This window comes from Corvus kubaryi, unplaced genomic scaffold (assembly GCF_017639235.1).
Source record: "Corvus kubaryi isolate FWS band 111438036 unplaced genomic scaffold, C.kubaryi_AGA036_p1.0 37308, whole genome shotgun sequence".
In the NCBI taxonomy this organism is placed as follows: domain Eukaryota; kingdom Metazoa; phylum Chordata; class Aves; order Passeriformes; family Corvidae; genus Corvus; species Corvus kubaryi.
Window position 1 is genome coordinate 14,204,403 of NW_024581096.1, and position 16,227 is coordinate 14,220,629.

Below are 16,227 nucleotides of genomic sequence, written 5' to 3' on the forward strand. Positions count from 1 at the left end.
GTTTTGAGTCAAGAAGCAATGTACTACACAGTCACCAAGTGGGAAACCCCTGGGGACAGCAGATAATGCAAGCACCTAACACAACACTTATTTCTGGTGATCAGTGGCAGCCCTATGAAGTGCAGTAAGGAGCATTTGAAAAGAAAATGAAAAAAAAATCACTTCCAAAAACCAGCTTCCTAGTGTGCTTGTCACACTTCTTCCTGTGTGTTTTACTACTCACTGCCTGGGTTTCTCTCCCCTTTCAGTCTTTTGTTTCCACAGTACAGGGGAAATAGTGGGTTCATTACCCCATTTTTACCTTAGTTACACCTCCCGTGGAAGGTTTTAAAGGGCAAAATGCAGAGAAGAGATCTAGGCTAGGGAAAGTAACCAACAACCTCAAGAAACACCTTTTTTCTCCACTTATTTCAGTATCAGGGGATATTTTCAATTTGAAACATAGGGAAACCCTACTTAATAGCTACCACTATGGAAAACAGTAGCAAATTGATTCCTTAAGGGAAATGAAATGCACAGGCATTAAAGTTTTATACGCCACTTCACAAACATTTCATCACAAGTTTATTTTTTTCCCAAAAATGAGCATTTAGCTACTGCTGCTATTACAGCAGAAAGCATATAATGCTAGTTCTTGATGCAGGGCTCAGAAACTAGGATTACTGAGGTGACATGTGAAAGAATGACAGCAGTTTTCCTTGCCTCATGGGGCAAATCTATTTGTCAAGATTTCTGTCACTTCATAGAGTTCTGCCACTGAGCAAAAGCAAGATTTAGAAAAGCAATACAGGCAAAAACTGAGCTGTCCATCAGCAAAGCTGACTTTCCTCTTGGCATACAGGTCATAGCACAGGTTCTATCACAACACAACCAAAGAAAATGCACTTGAAAATAATTTTTTCCTAACATCAGCAGGCTTTTCTTCATCTTCCTGAATCTTGAAAAGCAATGAAAAAAGAAGAGAAAAAAAAAAAAAGAAGATACATATATTACATCAGAACAGACAAAGTGATCTGGAGGAGTAAAACATTATTTCTGTAAAAATTACCATCTCATAACAAATGGACACATCTTAATATCCCTCGAAACATGACTAGAGAACTCATTTGCATGTCTGTAATCTATTAGATATTGGACATTTCATGCTAAAGGCACTGCTCCACATTTATATGCCATATAAAATGATTCAATGTCCACAGCTCTGAGAACTCCACCAGCCACGCCCACATGAGCACAACAGGCAATCCTTCCTTTACTTTCCTATGCTGTTCTGTGCTCCAAAACATTTCCTCCTGCTTTTTATGAGAGATTTATCTGGGAAGCCTTCAGTCATGGCTGTCTCCTCACACTTACAGTGCCAGGTGTCACAAGGCTCTCCTCATGACTGCAGTCTTCAAGAACCAGTATGATGCAAACAACCCAGTAACAACAGTGCAGGAGGAATGAGGAATAACACTCATTCTCTGAGCTCTCTTACCTCTTTACCACCCATAGCTTCAAACATCTTCTCCAGCTGCACCCGCAGTTGTTGGATGTTGTTCATCAGGATGCAGGGCTGAAGGGACAAAAGCAGGTTATTGTTACTGCTCAGGATGCCAACACATTGTCACCAGTGGGAGACCTTGCATCTCAACACCCTTCCCAAGCACCACCAGATTCGAGAGTTACAAAGGAGGCAGAGAATGTACATATTTCAGCATTCAAACATTAAAAAAGGTCAGTTTTTCTCCAGCTTGAAATGGTATGGTCAGTTGCCAGTTCCAGAACACCCAGATGAGCAGATCTCTCTAAGTACCAGATCTACAGAGTAATCTGGACCCACTCTTATTATTTTAAATCACACAACACAGGCAGTGTGGAAGTTAATTTCAAGGGGACCTGGTAGCATATCATCTGCATATCATCCTCAGGACCTATTCTTATTTTAGGTCCAATCCAGAATTCAAAAGCATACAAATGATGATAAAAACAATACTGACAACATTTACGTCATCACCACGGTCAGGTGCAATGTGAAACTGGTTTCATCAGGACAAATATGTGATTCTTTGAGGGAAAAGAGAAGCTCAGCATAACTCACCAGTTTCTCCTTGGAACAGTAGGACTCAAAGCTCTTGGAGAGTATGTCAGCATACTGCATCAGCACTTTACCAATAGTCTGTGAAGACAAGATGTGAGCACTGTTACTTCCTCTGTTACTGTCCTCTACCACTGCAGGAGAACTCCAGGAAACAGAACAAAAATAATCATACTGTTTTACACCCTATTAAGAAAAGATAAATATCTGGATGCTGAGGGTATTACCTTAGCAAACCTCCTATTGTAGTGAGCAACAATGACAGGGTCTGGGCACTCCAGCTTCTTAATGATCTCAAAGCTCTGGTTGAGCTGGGTGAACACATCCACCACTGAGCAAGAGAACAGAGCGTGCTCCGATGTTTGCTGGAACTAAAACAGAAGTACAAAGAGTCACTGTCAAATGGAAAGATCTGAAATATAGCCACATTGCATGGGTGTTTCCATCATCTGTCGCGTTGAAGGCAGGGTAACTTTACCAAAACCTACATCTTCCTCAGAATTAGTCAAAAACTCTTCAAAAGCCCTAGAGGAACTAAATAGCCTTTTTTGGTTGGATTATAAATTTACTGTCCTTCACTAACTATGATCGTGACAAGCACCAGGGAAATGTACCATGATGTTGAGATCCTTAATGCAGTGCATGGTTTGCCTGTCAGCTAATGAGGAAAGAAGGAGAGAGTAAAGAGCTATTTTAATTTTTTTTTAGATTTAGCTGTTAAAGAGAATGTTTGCATGAGTATCACAGTCTACAGTGCCAACAGTCACTGAATAACAGGAAAGCTCTTCCCTCCATTGGCAATACTCAGCAAATTAAGAGTAAGATTGGTCTCTCACTGGATTAAGGTCACATTCTCACTGCATGACTAAGTACATGCAAAGTGCCTCAATTTTCAATTTCAATTACTACTCCCAAACAGAGACAGCTGAGAGAGCACCAAGCCACTGGCTGACAGATTAACAGCAGCAAAACATACAAAAATGAACGATATGCACCTTGCTGTTAAAAAGTTCTCTGTGACCTATAAAGTACTAAAATAAATGAGTTTCCCAAGTGTTTAGCAAGCAAGAAGGACCACATCCTCCATTTGTATGACAGCTGAATTTATAGTGTTTTATTTGGTTCTGTGCACTGAATGATGCAGCACCAAGCTGTGCATTCACAGTGGCCTACATACCCCATCTTTCTTATCTCTCTCCAGAGCACCATGCAGGAAATCTAAGGAAACATCTTCATTTTCATCCAGCCACTGCATCACAAACTGCTCAAACCACCTGCAGGGAGGAAAGACAGCAAGTTACAGCAGGAAGAGGAGCACCCTAACCCCAGCAAGCCTTGTGAAAGCTGTCAGATGTCTGAATGCTGCTGTCTGTGTGTGCAGTCAAAGTTCCCAAATATACTTGCACCTGTACATAAGCTACAGGTGCACAGGGCCTGTACCATCACCTGGGCTGGTTCTGAGCTGTTCTTGTCCCTCTTCCTGTCTTTTCTCTTCTTGGTACCTTCCCCTTTCCCCGCCCTTGAGAGCCACCTTGAACTTTGCTTCACCTCAAAGCACTTTGTAGTTTCTTTCCCTTCCATCTGCGTGCCAGAGAGCACAAGGGAGGCCTCCACACCCACAGGCACCTGTCCTGCCGCTCAGCTGGGTGTACCAAATAGGCAGTGTGAGAATAGGCAAGCTGAGAAGCAGCTTCAGTGATGGGATCTGACAGCTGGTCCCTCTGTCCTCTTCTGTGAGGGACACACACAGTACAAAAGGGAGGGTGTGTTTTCATTGCCTGTGTTTAATCAATAACATAGCACTTACAGCCTTATTTAAATGTCTGTCTAGGCTTTGTTGCATGCAAGTGCCAACACAGAACAGCTGAAGCAAATCTTAATTTCAAATATTACTAAACAGCATTCACAAACAAGAGAAAGAAGTGTCCATGTGTAATTTAGTCCATACAAAAGATTATTATATGAGCAGTACAGAGTACAGCTTTCTCTACACAGGCAGCTGTGTTCATAGAGATTGTGCTAATTGTGGGCTGAGTTTGCAAAGAACATGAAAGCATGTGCCAGACATGAGAGGGAGATCAAGAGCAAATTCACAGGCAGAGCATACTAGATAGCCTTAAATAATCTCTACACTTTGAAATATAAAGCACATCAGTGCTAATATTGGAAATTGTAACTGACACAGTGTTAAAATGCCAAAAGCAACCTGTCCATGCAGCCCTATTTATTATAGACAGCAGCAGTGGAACACTGTCACAGACATATGGACTTCCTGTATTCTAGAAGAATTCCTTTTGAATGGCACTTCAGGCTCCTAAAAGTCAGCATATGTTGAAGTCTGCTGCAAGTTTCTCAAGCTTTCAACGTTTTCTTTTAAGCTGCAATAGTGTATTTTAAACAGCTCAAGCCTTAGAAAGGAACTCAGGCAGTTAACAGGGAAGCAACTATACATCTTCCACCTGTTTCACAGTTACCAGGCTGTGAGTTGCTGACTGCTTCACATGTCACAGGTCAGCATGCAGGGAGGATTACTTGTTCGTGCTAGAAGACACAGTTTTCACTCTGAGAAGCAGAGCAACTTCCTGATTATCATTCACCCTTAGTTATTGCACCACATTCACAAGAAAGGGCCATTTGCTGTTGAGAACACTGCCCATTTTTATGGATACCGTATGTTGCTACACAAAATCAAGTGCCTAGGTATACCTAACTGTCTTGCCAAATTGTCTAAGCAAATGGGGAAAAGAAAACGGCACTGCTGGGCAGGTGGGAGTGGTGTATTTGCTCTCCCTCTCATAAAAAAAAGCATTACCTTCAGGAAGAGGTTTACTATGAGTGTTGAATGAACGACTTAGTTCAGGAAATTACGCAAATACATCTGCAGAGCCAGCCTCAATTTTGTCCTTTGGCTGACAAAAAAAACCTGAGAGATGCAAATAACTTACAAATACTTCCAGTCCATGTGTACATTCAGGGCCAAACTATGCTTTGAGCTGTAACACAAACCTAAGCTATCTTAGGCCAAAAACCCCTGACAGTGTTTTACTATCAGGTCTTGGACTGCCGAGCAAGTCAGGGGGACTCTGAGGACTACAAAGGCAACAAATCCAGAACAATATGCAAAATTATTTAGCACAGAAACGAACAAAAATAATCTGATTTCATAGGGAAATAGCTTCAAAATGTTGTTATATGGCAAATATCTTCTCCCTCATCTGCTTCAATTATCTGTCAGGAAGCAAACTCTGCAATGACTCACACACCAGCACACACGGCAGTGGCTCACGGTGCTGCTTCAGAGACGTTCTCTGCTCACAGGGGTCAGCACGGCCTGGCTCCAGACAGCACAGCCAGACTCTCCAAACAAGGTCTGCACAGAATACACTTCAGTCCTGCCTGCTGGGAAAGGCAGTGGTGCTTCAGGACTACATATAAGTTCACCTCTGTTGGCTGCACAACAATGAGGTAACACAAAAGGCTACCGTTTCAGCTTGGCCATGAGCCTGGCTCCCTCAGGGTCACACTTTGCAGGTGGATTAATCTTGTTCATTTCCTGTCAGTATCTAAGGAACAATCTCTGGGCCTTGGCAAAAGCTGAGGCAAGAAGGCAGGCGGGGTTCCAATGAGTAGAAGAATAAATACTGTGTTCGATGAAGAGAGCCAGAATATGCCAACAGGATCTCAAAGGAAGGAGTATCTTCCCCCACCAGAGAGGACATAGGCTCCAGTACAGCTACAATGCTACCTGCATGCTAAGATCAGTACTTAAACAAAACATAGAACACCTATTTACACACCTAAAAAGCTGGGTTTTTTCAGGAACTGTCACTTCACAGCTTTTAGCTGGCAGAGAGGATGTTTTGAAGATTCACTCCCAGTTACATAGCTACTTCCATTTCAGAAAATGCTTCTGAGTTTCAGAAAATAAAGGGAGTATAAAAACTTCAGCTTCAATACTTTGGACCCTGCACTTTGTTCAATTACATCTCAAGGCTACCAGGAACACGGTTTCTCATAGTTTATAAACAGGAAAAGTGAATTTGTGGATAGCCTTCTGTCTGATAAGTAGACAGACAACCCAACCGCTGTCTGGACAGCAGCAATTTAGTTTCACCTAATGAGTTTACCAATGTGCAAATCTGATGCGGTGACTCCTTTGTTTAAGGAAGTTTTGAGGCTAAAAATACTGGTGATGAAGCAAATCAAAGGACAATTCATATCAAGGGAGTATTTTGTGACAGGTGAAGGTTACGGTTGAGATAATCATCACCTATGTCTGACAATGTGGCTTTTGTACTGAAACACATGGGTGAACTAACAAAGCCAGTGGCTGAAAATGCACATGAGCACTGAAGCTCTACCACAAAGGCCAGCAGAGCAGAACAGACTGCAGAACAAAACTGAGCATCATTATCCTGATTACACAGGAGAAGAAGAGAAATTAAGAATATCTGATGGCTTGCATGAGACTGCCCTGACTCAGAGGCACAGCAAAGAGAACGGGGCTTCTGAGACTGTCACTGCACAGCACCCTGCTCACTGAGTTTATGCCTCTTGCTGACCTGATTTGTTAATCAAGGCCCACAGCTCACACCGAGCAATTATGCCCAACTGCCTCAAGTCCCATTAGTATGCAGCTAGCACCAGGCTTGAGGGACTGCATGCATGACAGCATGGCAAGAGAATTCAAAGTACCAAACTGGAAACAGAGTCCAGGAAAAATGTATTTGTCAAGAGGGGCACAGTGCTGCTTTTAGACAGCACTGAACAGTCATGTACAGGGTGGGAACAGCAGCATGGGACACAATGCTGAGGGTGCCTGCAGACTGACCAGTGGCCCACTGGAAGCATCCCCTGTCAGCAATATCTCTGAACAGAAAAAAAAAAAAGAGGTTGCTGTCAACACAGCACATGAGAGCTGCAGCACAGCCTGCAATGCAAGGCATGGTCTAGATGAAACATCAATATTTAAGGCCAAGTATTCTATGACACAAATCATTTGGAAAGAGGTGAGTAAACCTCACTTAGATGGAAAGCTAGGAACAAACAAGAACCAGCAGAAGGCCACGAAGAGACACAAGCAAAGCATTTTACTCTTGCAAAGCAGGAACAATTTATTCTCTATGCGCAGCCTATAACAAGCTCAAACTGAAGCAAGAAAGATTTGGAGGGGGTGAAAAGGAGAGTGCATGTTAAATCTCCAAAACCTAGTGGAGGGTTAACAGTGAAGCACATGAAAAAAGGAGCTGTGCAGCAACCATCACTGAAAGCTTTGGAAAACCAGTTAAAGCACTGGTCAGACCCAGGATACCTGTTCCTGCATGAGGCAAGTGTGGGATGCTCTAGCTACAGCATTATCTCCAGGTTGCTCAGACAACCTTTTGGTCTCATACATCTTCTCCAGGTCTGAAATCTATCGTTGCTCTTTTACAGTTAAAAGTTGCAAACAATTGCTTAGAGCTCAAGAGCGACAGCTTATCTCATGCTTCCAACTAAACCACCCAGTCTTACTAAGAAAGAGAAAACATTATCTTTACTTACAAATCCTGTAATGTATATACACATTAAGCATATCTGTAGGCATACATCATCTATTCAAGAACTGCTCACACTGCAGGCACAGAGTAGCTTAAAGTCTGTCCATGCTATTGCTAAGGCTTTCGAAATGTTGGGAGGTATTGTGCAATAATGGACTGACTTGGGTGAAGGGCAGTGTCACAGAACACTAGAGGGGACAAACATGCACATAAAGACAGAAAATCAGGAGGTAAGAAATGATGTATCTCAAAGGCAGCCACAGGAGAACCAAATGGCCCACCCTAACCCCAAGGTAACAGAAGGAGGCAAATAGTGGAGATTTACTACAGGAGGCATAAAACACTCACGCTGGATATTCAGGCACTTTTCCCTTGAAGGCAGGCAGATCACGAACGTATTCATTGTACAGCCACTTCACTTTGAAGTGTAAATTCATATAGTCTGCACTTTTACACAGTCTGTGTTTCTCATGCTCTGTAAGGAAGGGAAAAATAGCAGTTAGGTCTGAATTCACCACTGTCACCACACCAGGCACAGGAAGAACTTCTAAAGCATGACTGCAGAGTGTAAGGGTGTTGAGGATGAAGCACCTATAGAGCCACAAAATATTCACAACACAGGATTTTGGCAGCAGGCAGGAGCTCTTGGAGATTGGGACCACTGGGGCTCTGGAGTTTTTTCTGTAGCTCCAATTAATACTTCCATTTGTTGAACATTTTTTTCTTGTCAAAGCAATAAAAACAGAGCAATCTCTCATGGCCTTTTCATTTAACATATCATAGTTGAGACTCCATCTTTGCAGGAGAAAAATCAAAGCGAGCAAATCTGTTCATTCTTGGATATAAACAAAGGCCATACCAACATGTTACACTACATCCCCTATGAGACAAGAGTAAAAAGCACCAAGAGCTTGACAGCGTGACTCAAGCAAGATCAAATGAGCTACATAGGAACTGGAGCCTTCCCTGCTCCCATTTGAAGAAATTAATGATATTTCTCGGGAGACAAGGCAGGGTCTGCTGCTGAGCTTCTTCCTCCTGCCAGGATTCCTTATGTTTTTGTACCCAAGCAACGCTGGGAAAATGCAGTTTGTCCCTGTATAATGCCAATACCTCCCTCCACAACACAACCGTTCCCACACACCTACACCACTAAAGCACTGGCCATAATCAGACTGGTGTTTCCGCAGAGAATCATCTCCACAGACCACTGTTCCCCTTCCTTATCAGGAGAAATGTACGGTCCATGTCTTCACCCTCAAGGCCCTCCACAGCCTACATCCACACTACCATCTTTCAGCAATTGACTCCCACCTCTGATCAGCCCACAATTCTATATTTAAAATACTTGTTAAGTTCTCCCAAAAGCAGCTCAACGCTTTCTCCCAAGCCACGCCTTGTGCTTACACAGGCAGCTCCTTCTACTGCACTGCTTTTCTTCAAAATCCTCCTTGAAGAGATTAAAATTAATTCCTTTTTCACAATATGAGGACTCAGCAGCTGGCTTTTGCCTGCACTGTGACCCTGCATTATCAGGTTATCAATTCTGCACTGCCGCTCCCCAGTGCCTCCTGTCTGTATCCAGCTTTCTACTGCCAAGCTTCACAGCAGGAATACACTTTGTGCCAAGCTTCTTTGTTCACCCTAGCTCCACAGCAAGCTGCTAGCCCATGACTACAATGTGAGATATTATACTAAAACATACATGATTTTGGCTTAGACTCAGGTTTTTATCGAAGTATTTGACTTTGGACTCTTCTTTCTACCTTTGATGTGGAAACCTCATCACTGATGTAACTTTCCAAGGGCACCACTGCTGATGTGCAAAGAGGTTTCAGCTATGTTAAAAAGTGGGAGTCTTCTTCTCAATTTTGAATGGCTTATTAACTGATAGGTATGCTTATCTTACAACATTACCTATTTTCAAGTAAATGTCAATTCTTGCAACTAATTGAAAATATGGAGAAACTTCCACATCTCGCCTGAAGCTTCATTAACATGCACAAGAATAAAGTCCAAATCAAGTGTGAATTATCCAACTGAAAATACAAAATCCAGAGTAATGTTCATGCAAAATTTTTCCATAAACCTTGTCAACTGCCAAGCAGTTGAATGTTCCAGTGATTTGCCGGCAAGCTTTGTAACAGTGTAATACAGACTTCCTTCTAGTTCACGTCACAGATCCACACAGATACAATCTCAAAAAAAAAAAAAAAAGAGAAAGAAACCCAATCTTTGTTTAAAAGAAATTAAAATGCCCAATATCTGAGAGACATAATCCTCAGGGGTGATGGTTCAATGGACAAGTTACATGTTCTATGGTCCATTTCACTCCACAGGGAGCTGTGTAAAGTCCATTCCTGCTTTATATTAATAATCTCATATCTTTCTTGAGCACTAAGAAAGCAGGAGTATACTCAGCATCTGAACTGCTGACCCTCTGCTATCCCTCAAGCAACGGTAGAAGAAAATGAGAACTCCCTCTGCAGACCTAAAACTGGAAACAAATAAAGCAATAACTGTGCCTGCTCTGCTCCCTGTGAGTGAGGAAACCGATGGACAATTATAACTTCATTAACTCGGATGTGTGCTGCCGCCAGTTGCTGCTCCCGCGTGTGGAAAATGCTATTCCTGCTGAGGAAAGGTCTGACTTGGATGTAAAAAGGACTTAAATCAGATTTAGTTCCTCAAAATTAAACAATGCACTAAAAGCAAGCAATTCGAGCCTTTTCCTGTTCTCTATGACATCTGAAATACTTCTAAGTTGCAGAAGAAGATGCAAAGCAGCCACAGAAGCATAAACCCAAGTACAGCTACTACGACTACCTGGCCATCTAGGCACTAAAGGAGACACTTGACACTAAGGGAAAAATCACATGAAACTAAAAGAAAGAAGGAGAGGTCTTACCACCATAAAAGAGAACTTTACGTATTCGAAAGAAAGGAGGGGCTTGTGATAGAGAAAAGACAAGAATGAACAGCTCAAACATTCTGGAAAACCAAGAAAGCCAACAAAAACCCAAACCCCCCTCATCCCCAGTTTGCACCATCTGCCTTTCCCCATTTAATGGACCCCACACAGTTTTGATCAGTTGCTTCCTTTGTAAGTGGAAATGTTTAAGACCACCTGAAGGTGACATGGAAACACATCAGTCAGAGGCATACATTGAAAACCCATTTTAGAAAAAGTAAAGTGAAGATCCTGGCAGCCATCAGTCTTAGAACATTTCTGTTCTGCTTTATAACCTGCTGGCTTTTAAAGAGCTTAGCAGCAGCAGCAGCTGCAGAACAGCACACAGATTTGTACAGCAACTGCTGTGTTTTATCCTGAAAAGACCACAGAGTTCTCTAAGTCTCCCACACTTCCTTAGCAGATTTCAGCTGCAAACAGCCTCCTACGGAGAAAAGCTTTTAGAGTCACCAAGGCCATATTATTAATGCATTAATAGGGAACTGCTCCCTAGCAGCACACTTTCTAGTGTTATGTCCAGTTCTACTTTTCAGGCAGAACACTCTTTAATCACAGATTTTTTTCTTGATTGTAAAGCTACTTTTCATGGGTTAATTTCTAGCAAATAATGCCAAGTTTCTGTAAAGAAACTCTAATAGGTACCAAGGCTGTTGAAGCGTCAACACTTTAGATAGCTGGCATCTGCGTGTGCCTCTGATCCCCTTCTTATTAGAAGTGAGAAAGTGGCAGAATGATTTATTTCAATCCTGCCTGCCAAGTCTACTCAGTCTCTCTTCCTATCAGAGGTGTTTCCAATTTGCAGCTCTCCTAATACTGATGTGTCCAAACTAAGATGAAACGTTGCTGTCAAGGATGACGTTGGTTTTCTATTACTGTCTTTTAAGGTGTTCCTAGCAAAGGAAGAGCAGAAGCCTCTTTACTTTACTTTACTACTGTCACTTTCCGGGTGACAGAGGTTTCAGAAAGGACAGTAAGAAAACTACTAACTACAGTTAATGTGCTAACTGTAACTGAGAGGCTATCCAGCTGCTTGAGCACCAGGCAGTGTCCTGGGGTGGAGCCAACTGTATGGCTTGGAAAATCATCCTCTACCCTACACGGACTCCAGGGTAACATGAGCCTTCCAGCCAAGTCTGGGACATGTGTATCTGACCTATTTTACTCTTGGGCTGATGGGGAACAAGGGACACTTCTCAAAGACCCAGCAAACAGGGAAGTGCTGGGTCTGTTGTGCATGGTGCCTTGAGCAGTCACTGCTTTAGAAGAGAGAGAAAACAAGTGGGGTAGATACTGGAGCTTCTACTCTGTCTCAGACACCAAGTCTCCTTAGGACAGTCAAAGGAATAAGATCCAGCAGTCAAACACACCGCTGTCATGACTACTGCTACCAGTCACTGAACATATCTTATACAGAGAATAGGCGTTTCATTTTTATGACTCAACATTTTACACATTAGCAATCTAACTCTTCAGAAGGTGCCCAAAGGACACATTGCTGCAGCATCCACAGGCTGGCACGAGTTCTGGATCTGAAGCCCTTAATATTTCAGGTGTAAATTAGGATTTATGCATTGTCCTGCACAGGCTGCATGGTGCATATGGGGTTAAGCTCCAGCTGGGAGAGGCACAATGGGGAAAAAGGAAAACAACTCAGTCAGCCAGGCACCGCTCTCCAGCTCAGAGAAGCCATCTCCCACGTGAGCCTCCCAACTCTCTTGCACACTGCCTACTAGAGAGCAGTGTGGAAGCATCAGGCTGGAAGGAGGAAGGGGGCCATTTCATACAGCCAGGTCTGCACTCTTTCTAATCCAGAGCCTCCTTAGAGCACATACCCTCCATTTCTACAGCAGCAGTATGGTCTTTCAAGTCTTCTTTGCAGATCTGTTTATTGCTGGCATAAAAACTACTGAACATTAAAGCTAGTGTTACACACGACATCCAAAGTGCTAAAACTACGGTTAACAGATGAAAGTCTTTGTCTACTCACAGCTACGCTCCACCAAGGAGCATGAACTTACCACTTGGTGAGGTGAATGAGCTCATGTTATCCAGAACTTAGGAACAGAACATAAGGGAAAACACCATGAGGAAAGTTCGGGGCAAGTGTTATACTCTGTGTTCATGTGCACATATCTCAAAAAAAATAGATTAGCTTTTGTTGCAGAGAGCTCCTGATGCACACAGATCTCGAAGCAGACAAGAAATGTACCCAGGGATTATGCCACAGACTGGGAAAAGGAATATAAAACTCTTGGTGCAGGTTAACTGGTAGAAAAACCAGCAACTGAACCTGAGAAATGACAGAGCCAAGAGCTGAGGCTGGCAAATCTAATTATCATCCTACACATCATTTAATCAGTTTCATTTAATCCCTTTTTCCCTAGTTTAAAAAAAAATGCAGTGAGCTAATCCAATCATCTGTATTTAAAATATATGTAGTAAGACCTGTAATTGAATTATTGTAGAGCTTGTTTTAAAGGTTATCTTCACAAGTTTCTGAAGAGCAAAGCAGTGAGGAATCACACTTGCCTCAAATAGAATTCTGCACCCTAAGCATTTCTTGAATATATATTTGGAAAAGACACATCCTAACACAGACTCTATCACTGTTCAACTCTCCTGTAGAACTTCTACAGTTAAGACTACAAATAAATTACCATGCAGTTTTTAAATTTTTGTTCAAAATGCAAAATCCCTGTCCACCAGCTGCATTGGTATGAACATTCATCACCAATAAATATTTTGAAGAGGGATGGTCTTTTCATCAAGTATTTGGTATGCACTGAGGAACTCATGAGTGATACCAATGGTTGTTTTAAGAAGCTCACAAGTAACCAGAAGGATGTCAGGAAAAGGTAAACTAAGCTCAGAGTCATCAGTGGGGTCATGGTATGAGACACCAACAGAGAAAACCTGGGAGACCGAGCTAATCTGGGCACTGGCAACCAAATAAAGCAAATAAAAAACCCAGAAAAACATTCAAATTCATGTCCCCTTTGACAGTCATGCAATCTGTAACCTTTTTACAGCTGCATTTTGGATGCAACAGGGAAAGGGAGTCTTAGGGAGGTGAGCAACCAGATCTGGAGACATCCAATTCTCATGGCTGCAGACAAAGGAGGAAGTTAGGGTGCTTTCAACATGCAGAAGTGCAAATTCCATTATAAACTCCTGAAGGTGAGCATACAAGAGTAAAAAGAACTGTAGATCGGCTTCAGTTGAAAGAGACTGTAAAGCTCATCTCATTTCAAACCCACTGCCATAGGCAGGGACACCTTCCACCAGACCAGGTTGCTCAGAGCCCCATCCCACCTGGCCTTTAACACTGCCAGGGATGGGGCAAAACCAGCTTCTCTGGGCAACCTGTGACAGTGCCTCACCACCCTCATCAGGAAGAACTTTTTCCTAATACCTAATTTCAACCTATTATCTTTCAGTTTGAAGGCATTCCTCCTTGTCCTGGCACTACAAGCTCTTGTAAAAAGTCCTCTCCATTGTTCTTGTGGGCTCCCCTTCAGGTATCCCAGTTAGATCACCCTGAACATTAAACAAACCCAATTCTCTCACTTTTTCTTCACAGGAGAGGATCTCCATCCCTCCTATATAAATAAGGACAAAATTGAAAGGGGAGCTAAAATGGTCTGCAGCAGCAAACAGTTTCTAGGGAAAGAGAACATGAAATGATCACCATTGCCTTATCTCTAACACATGAGCAAGTAGCGACAGTCACTATAGAAGAGACTCCTCAACATAGTAGGTCATAGTCCTTCTTCCCACTGCCTGTTCTTACATGAGCTTGACCTCACAAGACAAAGGCACTGTGGGGTACAAGCATATATAAAAAGTTCCTAATACAGAAGTGAGAACATTTCATCCAGCCCTGCAGCCTGTCAGATTCAAGCCTACAGCTGGCAAAGAGTGTCCCCCCCACAGCACAGTTTCTACATCTGTTGCACTGACAGAGATTAATAAAATAAATGGAGTAAATCTTTTTCACCTACAGAGCAACCCCACAGACTGTTTCCAAAGTACAAAATGCAGGCAGCTCTCTTGCTGGCAGCATTTTTTTCCTACCAATCTGAAGAGTCTAATTGGCTGTCACTCCTATAAGTGAGCTCAGATCAAAGTGGGGACAAGTGGATTGAGCAAAATTTTTTGAGTGCCCAGAAGCAGTAGCTTGACTTGGGTTTGGAATATAAATACAGCTAGCATGCTGCAGACAGCAGAGGCATTTCTGTTTTATCACAGTATCACCTTATGAATGATCATAAAGCCCAACCCTGCAGAGACAGTGCGAGCCGGATGCTCTCTGAAATCTTTGAAAAGTTGGTGAGATTGTGAAAATCAATGTACAGAACTAAAATCAAGTTCAGAAACCCACCATCAGAACAGTACTGCAAGTAGCAGAATTCCCTTCTGGAAGTTTCCTGGGTTTTGCATGCCTAACTCATCTTTAGAAACAGTAAAATTTCTTCCTTACTAGGAGGTGGAATTACGCAAAGACTAATTCGAAATGAAGATGTCTGCAGCAGGAATTGTTCGAACAGCATCTTTCTGCTGATGGCTTAGACAATCAGTGCTGTATTATCCAGGTAACTGGAGCCATGGCACAACCCAGAGTCCACCAACTTCTCCAACCATTTCTACCACAGCACAAGGAAAAATAAAGCTGCTGCTGGCTGCTGATCCAAGCCATCAAATCATCAGGCCAAAGAGAACTTCTGATTTCAAACCAGCTGGGATGTCAATAAACAGCCTGCAACACAGCCTGACATGCAGGTCTACGCCTCATGCAGATCTCAGCCTCAGTTCTGACCCATAAAGCAGCTGTGCACAGACAAACCAACCACTAGAAATCCCTGCTCCGGTCAGTGGTGCTACTCATGAGCTTAAGCCTCATTTTCACCAAATGGATGGAGAACAAGAGATCAGCAAAAAGTCAGCTGGCAGCAGTGAGACATTCATTCTCTTACCTTCCATGGCATATTTCATATCCTGGGCAAAAAGACTCCACATGACCTCTGCGCTGATCTTCCCAACTGCAAGCTCCTGAGGAAACCTGAGGGGACATTTAGAAAAGGCTTTGGCACACATCAAAGCAAAGGGCTCTTTTTTATTTAGCTCTGAGCTACACTACAAGCTGAAAAGCTCAACATTATAGATGCTTCCTTCACCCTAGATAAAGCACCAGATGAAAATTGGAGATCATGGACTGTACTCTGTGGCATAGATTAAGTAACCTGAAAAACTGGTTTTAACTCAGAAAGACAGGACCTGGATTCTTCTTTCCTAGAAGAGGTGTACACAGTCATTCTGGGAATGTGATCTCAATGCCCTTGCACCTTTTTCCTCTTCCTTGTCCATTTTTTTTTTCTTTCTCCTTTTAGAGGGTTACTAGGCTGACAGGTGATTGCTATTCATGCTAAATCAATGATGATTAGGGCATAATCCAGGTCTTTGTGTGTAGTACATTGTAGGATCTCTGTCCCTTTCTGCCCTGTGGGACTGTAGGAGGGGTATCCACTGGTTAAGCAGACCTATTTCAGGGTCCCTTCCAATGCTGTGCTGACTCCACCCAATGCAATCTCCCAGTGCTGTGCTGAACGCCACATTCCTAAACCACATTGTAAGACACCTCAGCA

General features: G+C 42.7%; 1 protein-coding gene across 7 annotated transcripts in view; it reads right to left on the reverse strand.

Moving 5' to 3' along the window:
* Window positions 1-16,227, reverse strand: part of UNC13B (unc-13 homolog B) — a 206,048-nt gene that overhangs the window by 32,973 nt on the left and 156,848 nt on the right. For 6 of the 7 annotated variants that reach the window (XM_042028646.1, XM_042028645.1, XM_042028644.1 and 3 more), the window contains 6 exons: window positions 15,559-15,644; window positions 7,963-8,089; window positions 3,255-3,351; window positions 2,305-2,448; window positions 2,081-2,158; window positions 1,478-1,555 (listed from right to left, as the gene is read on the reverse strand). In XM_042028646.1, the coding sequence (XP_041884580.1) occupies window positions 1,478-1,555; window positions 2,081-2,158; window positions 2,305-2,448; window positions 3,255-3,351; window positions 7,963-8,089; window positions 15,559-15,644 (610 nt within the window). Of the gene's footprint in view, window positions 1-1,477; window positions 1,556-2,080; window positions 2,159-2,304; window positions 2,449-3,254; window positions 3,352-7,962; window positions 8,090-10,522; window positions 10,565-12,603; window positions 12,640-15,558; window positions 15,645-16,227 lie in introns of all 7 variants that reach the window. The other variant, XM_042028640.1, reaches the window with a different exon arrangement.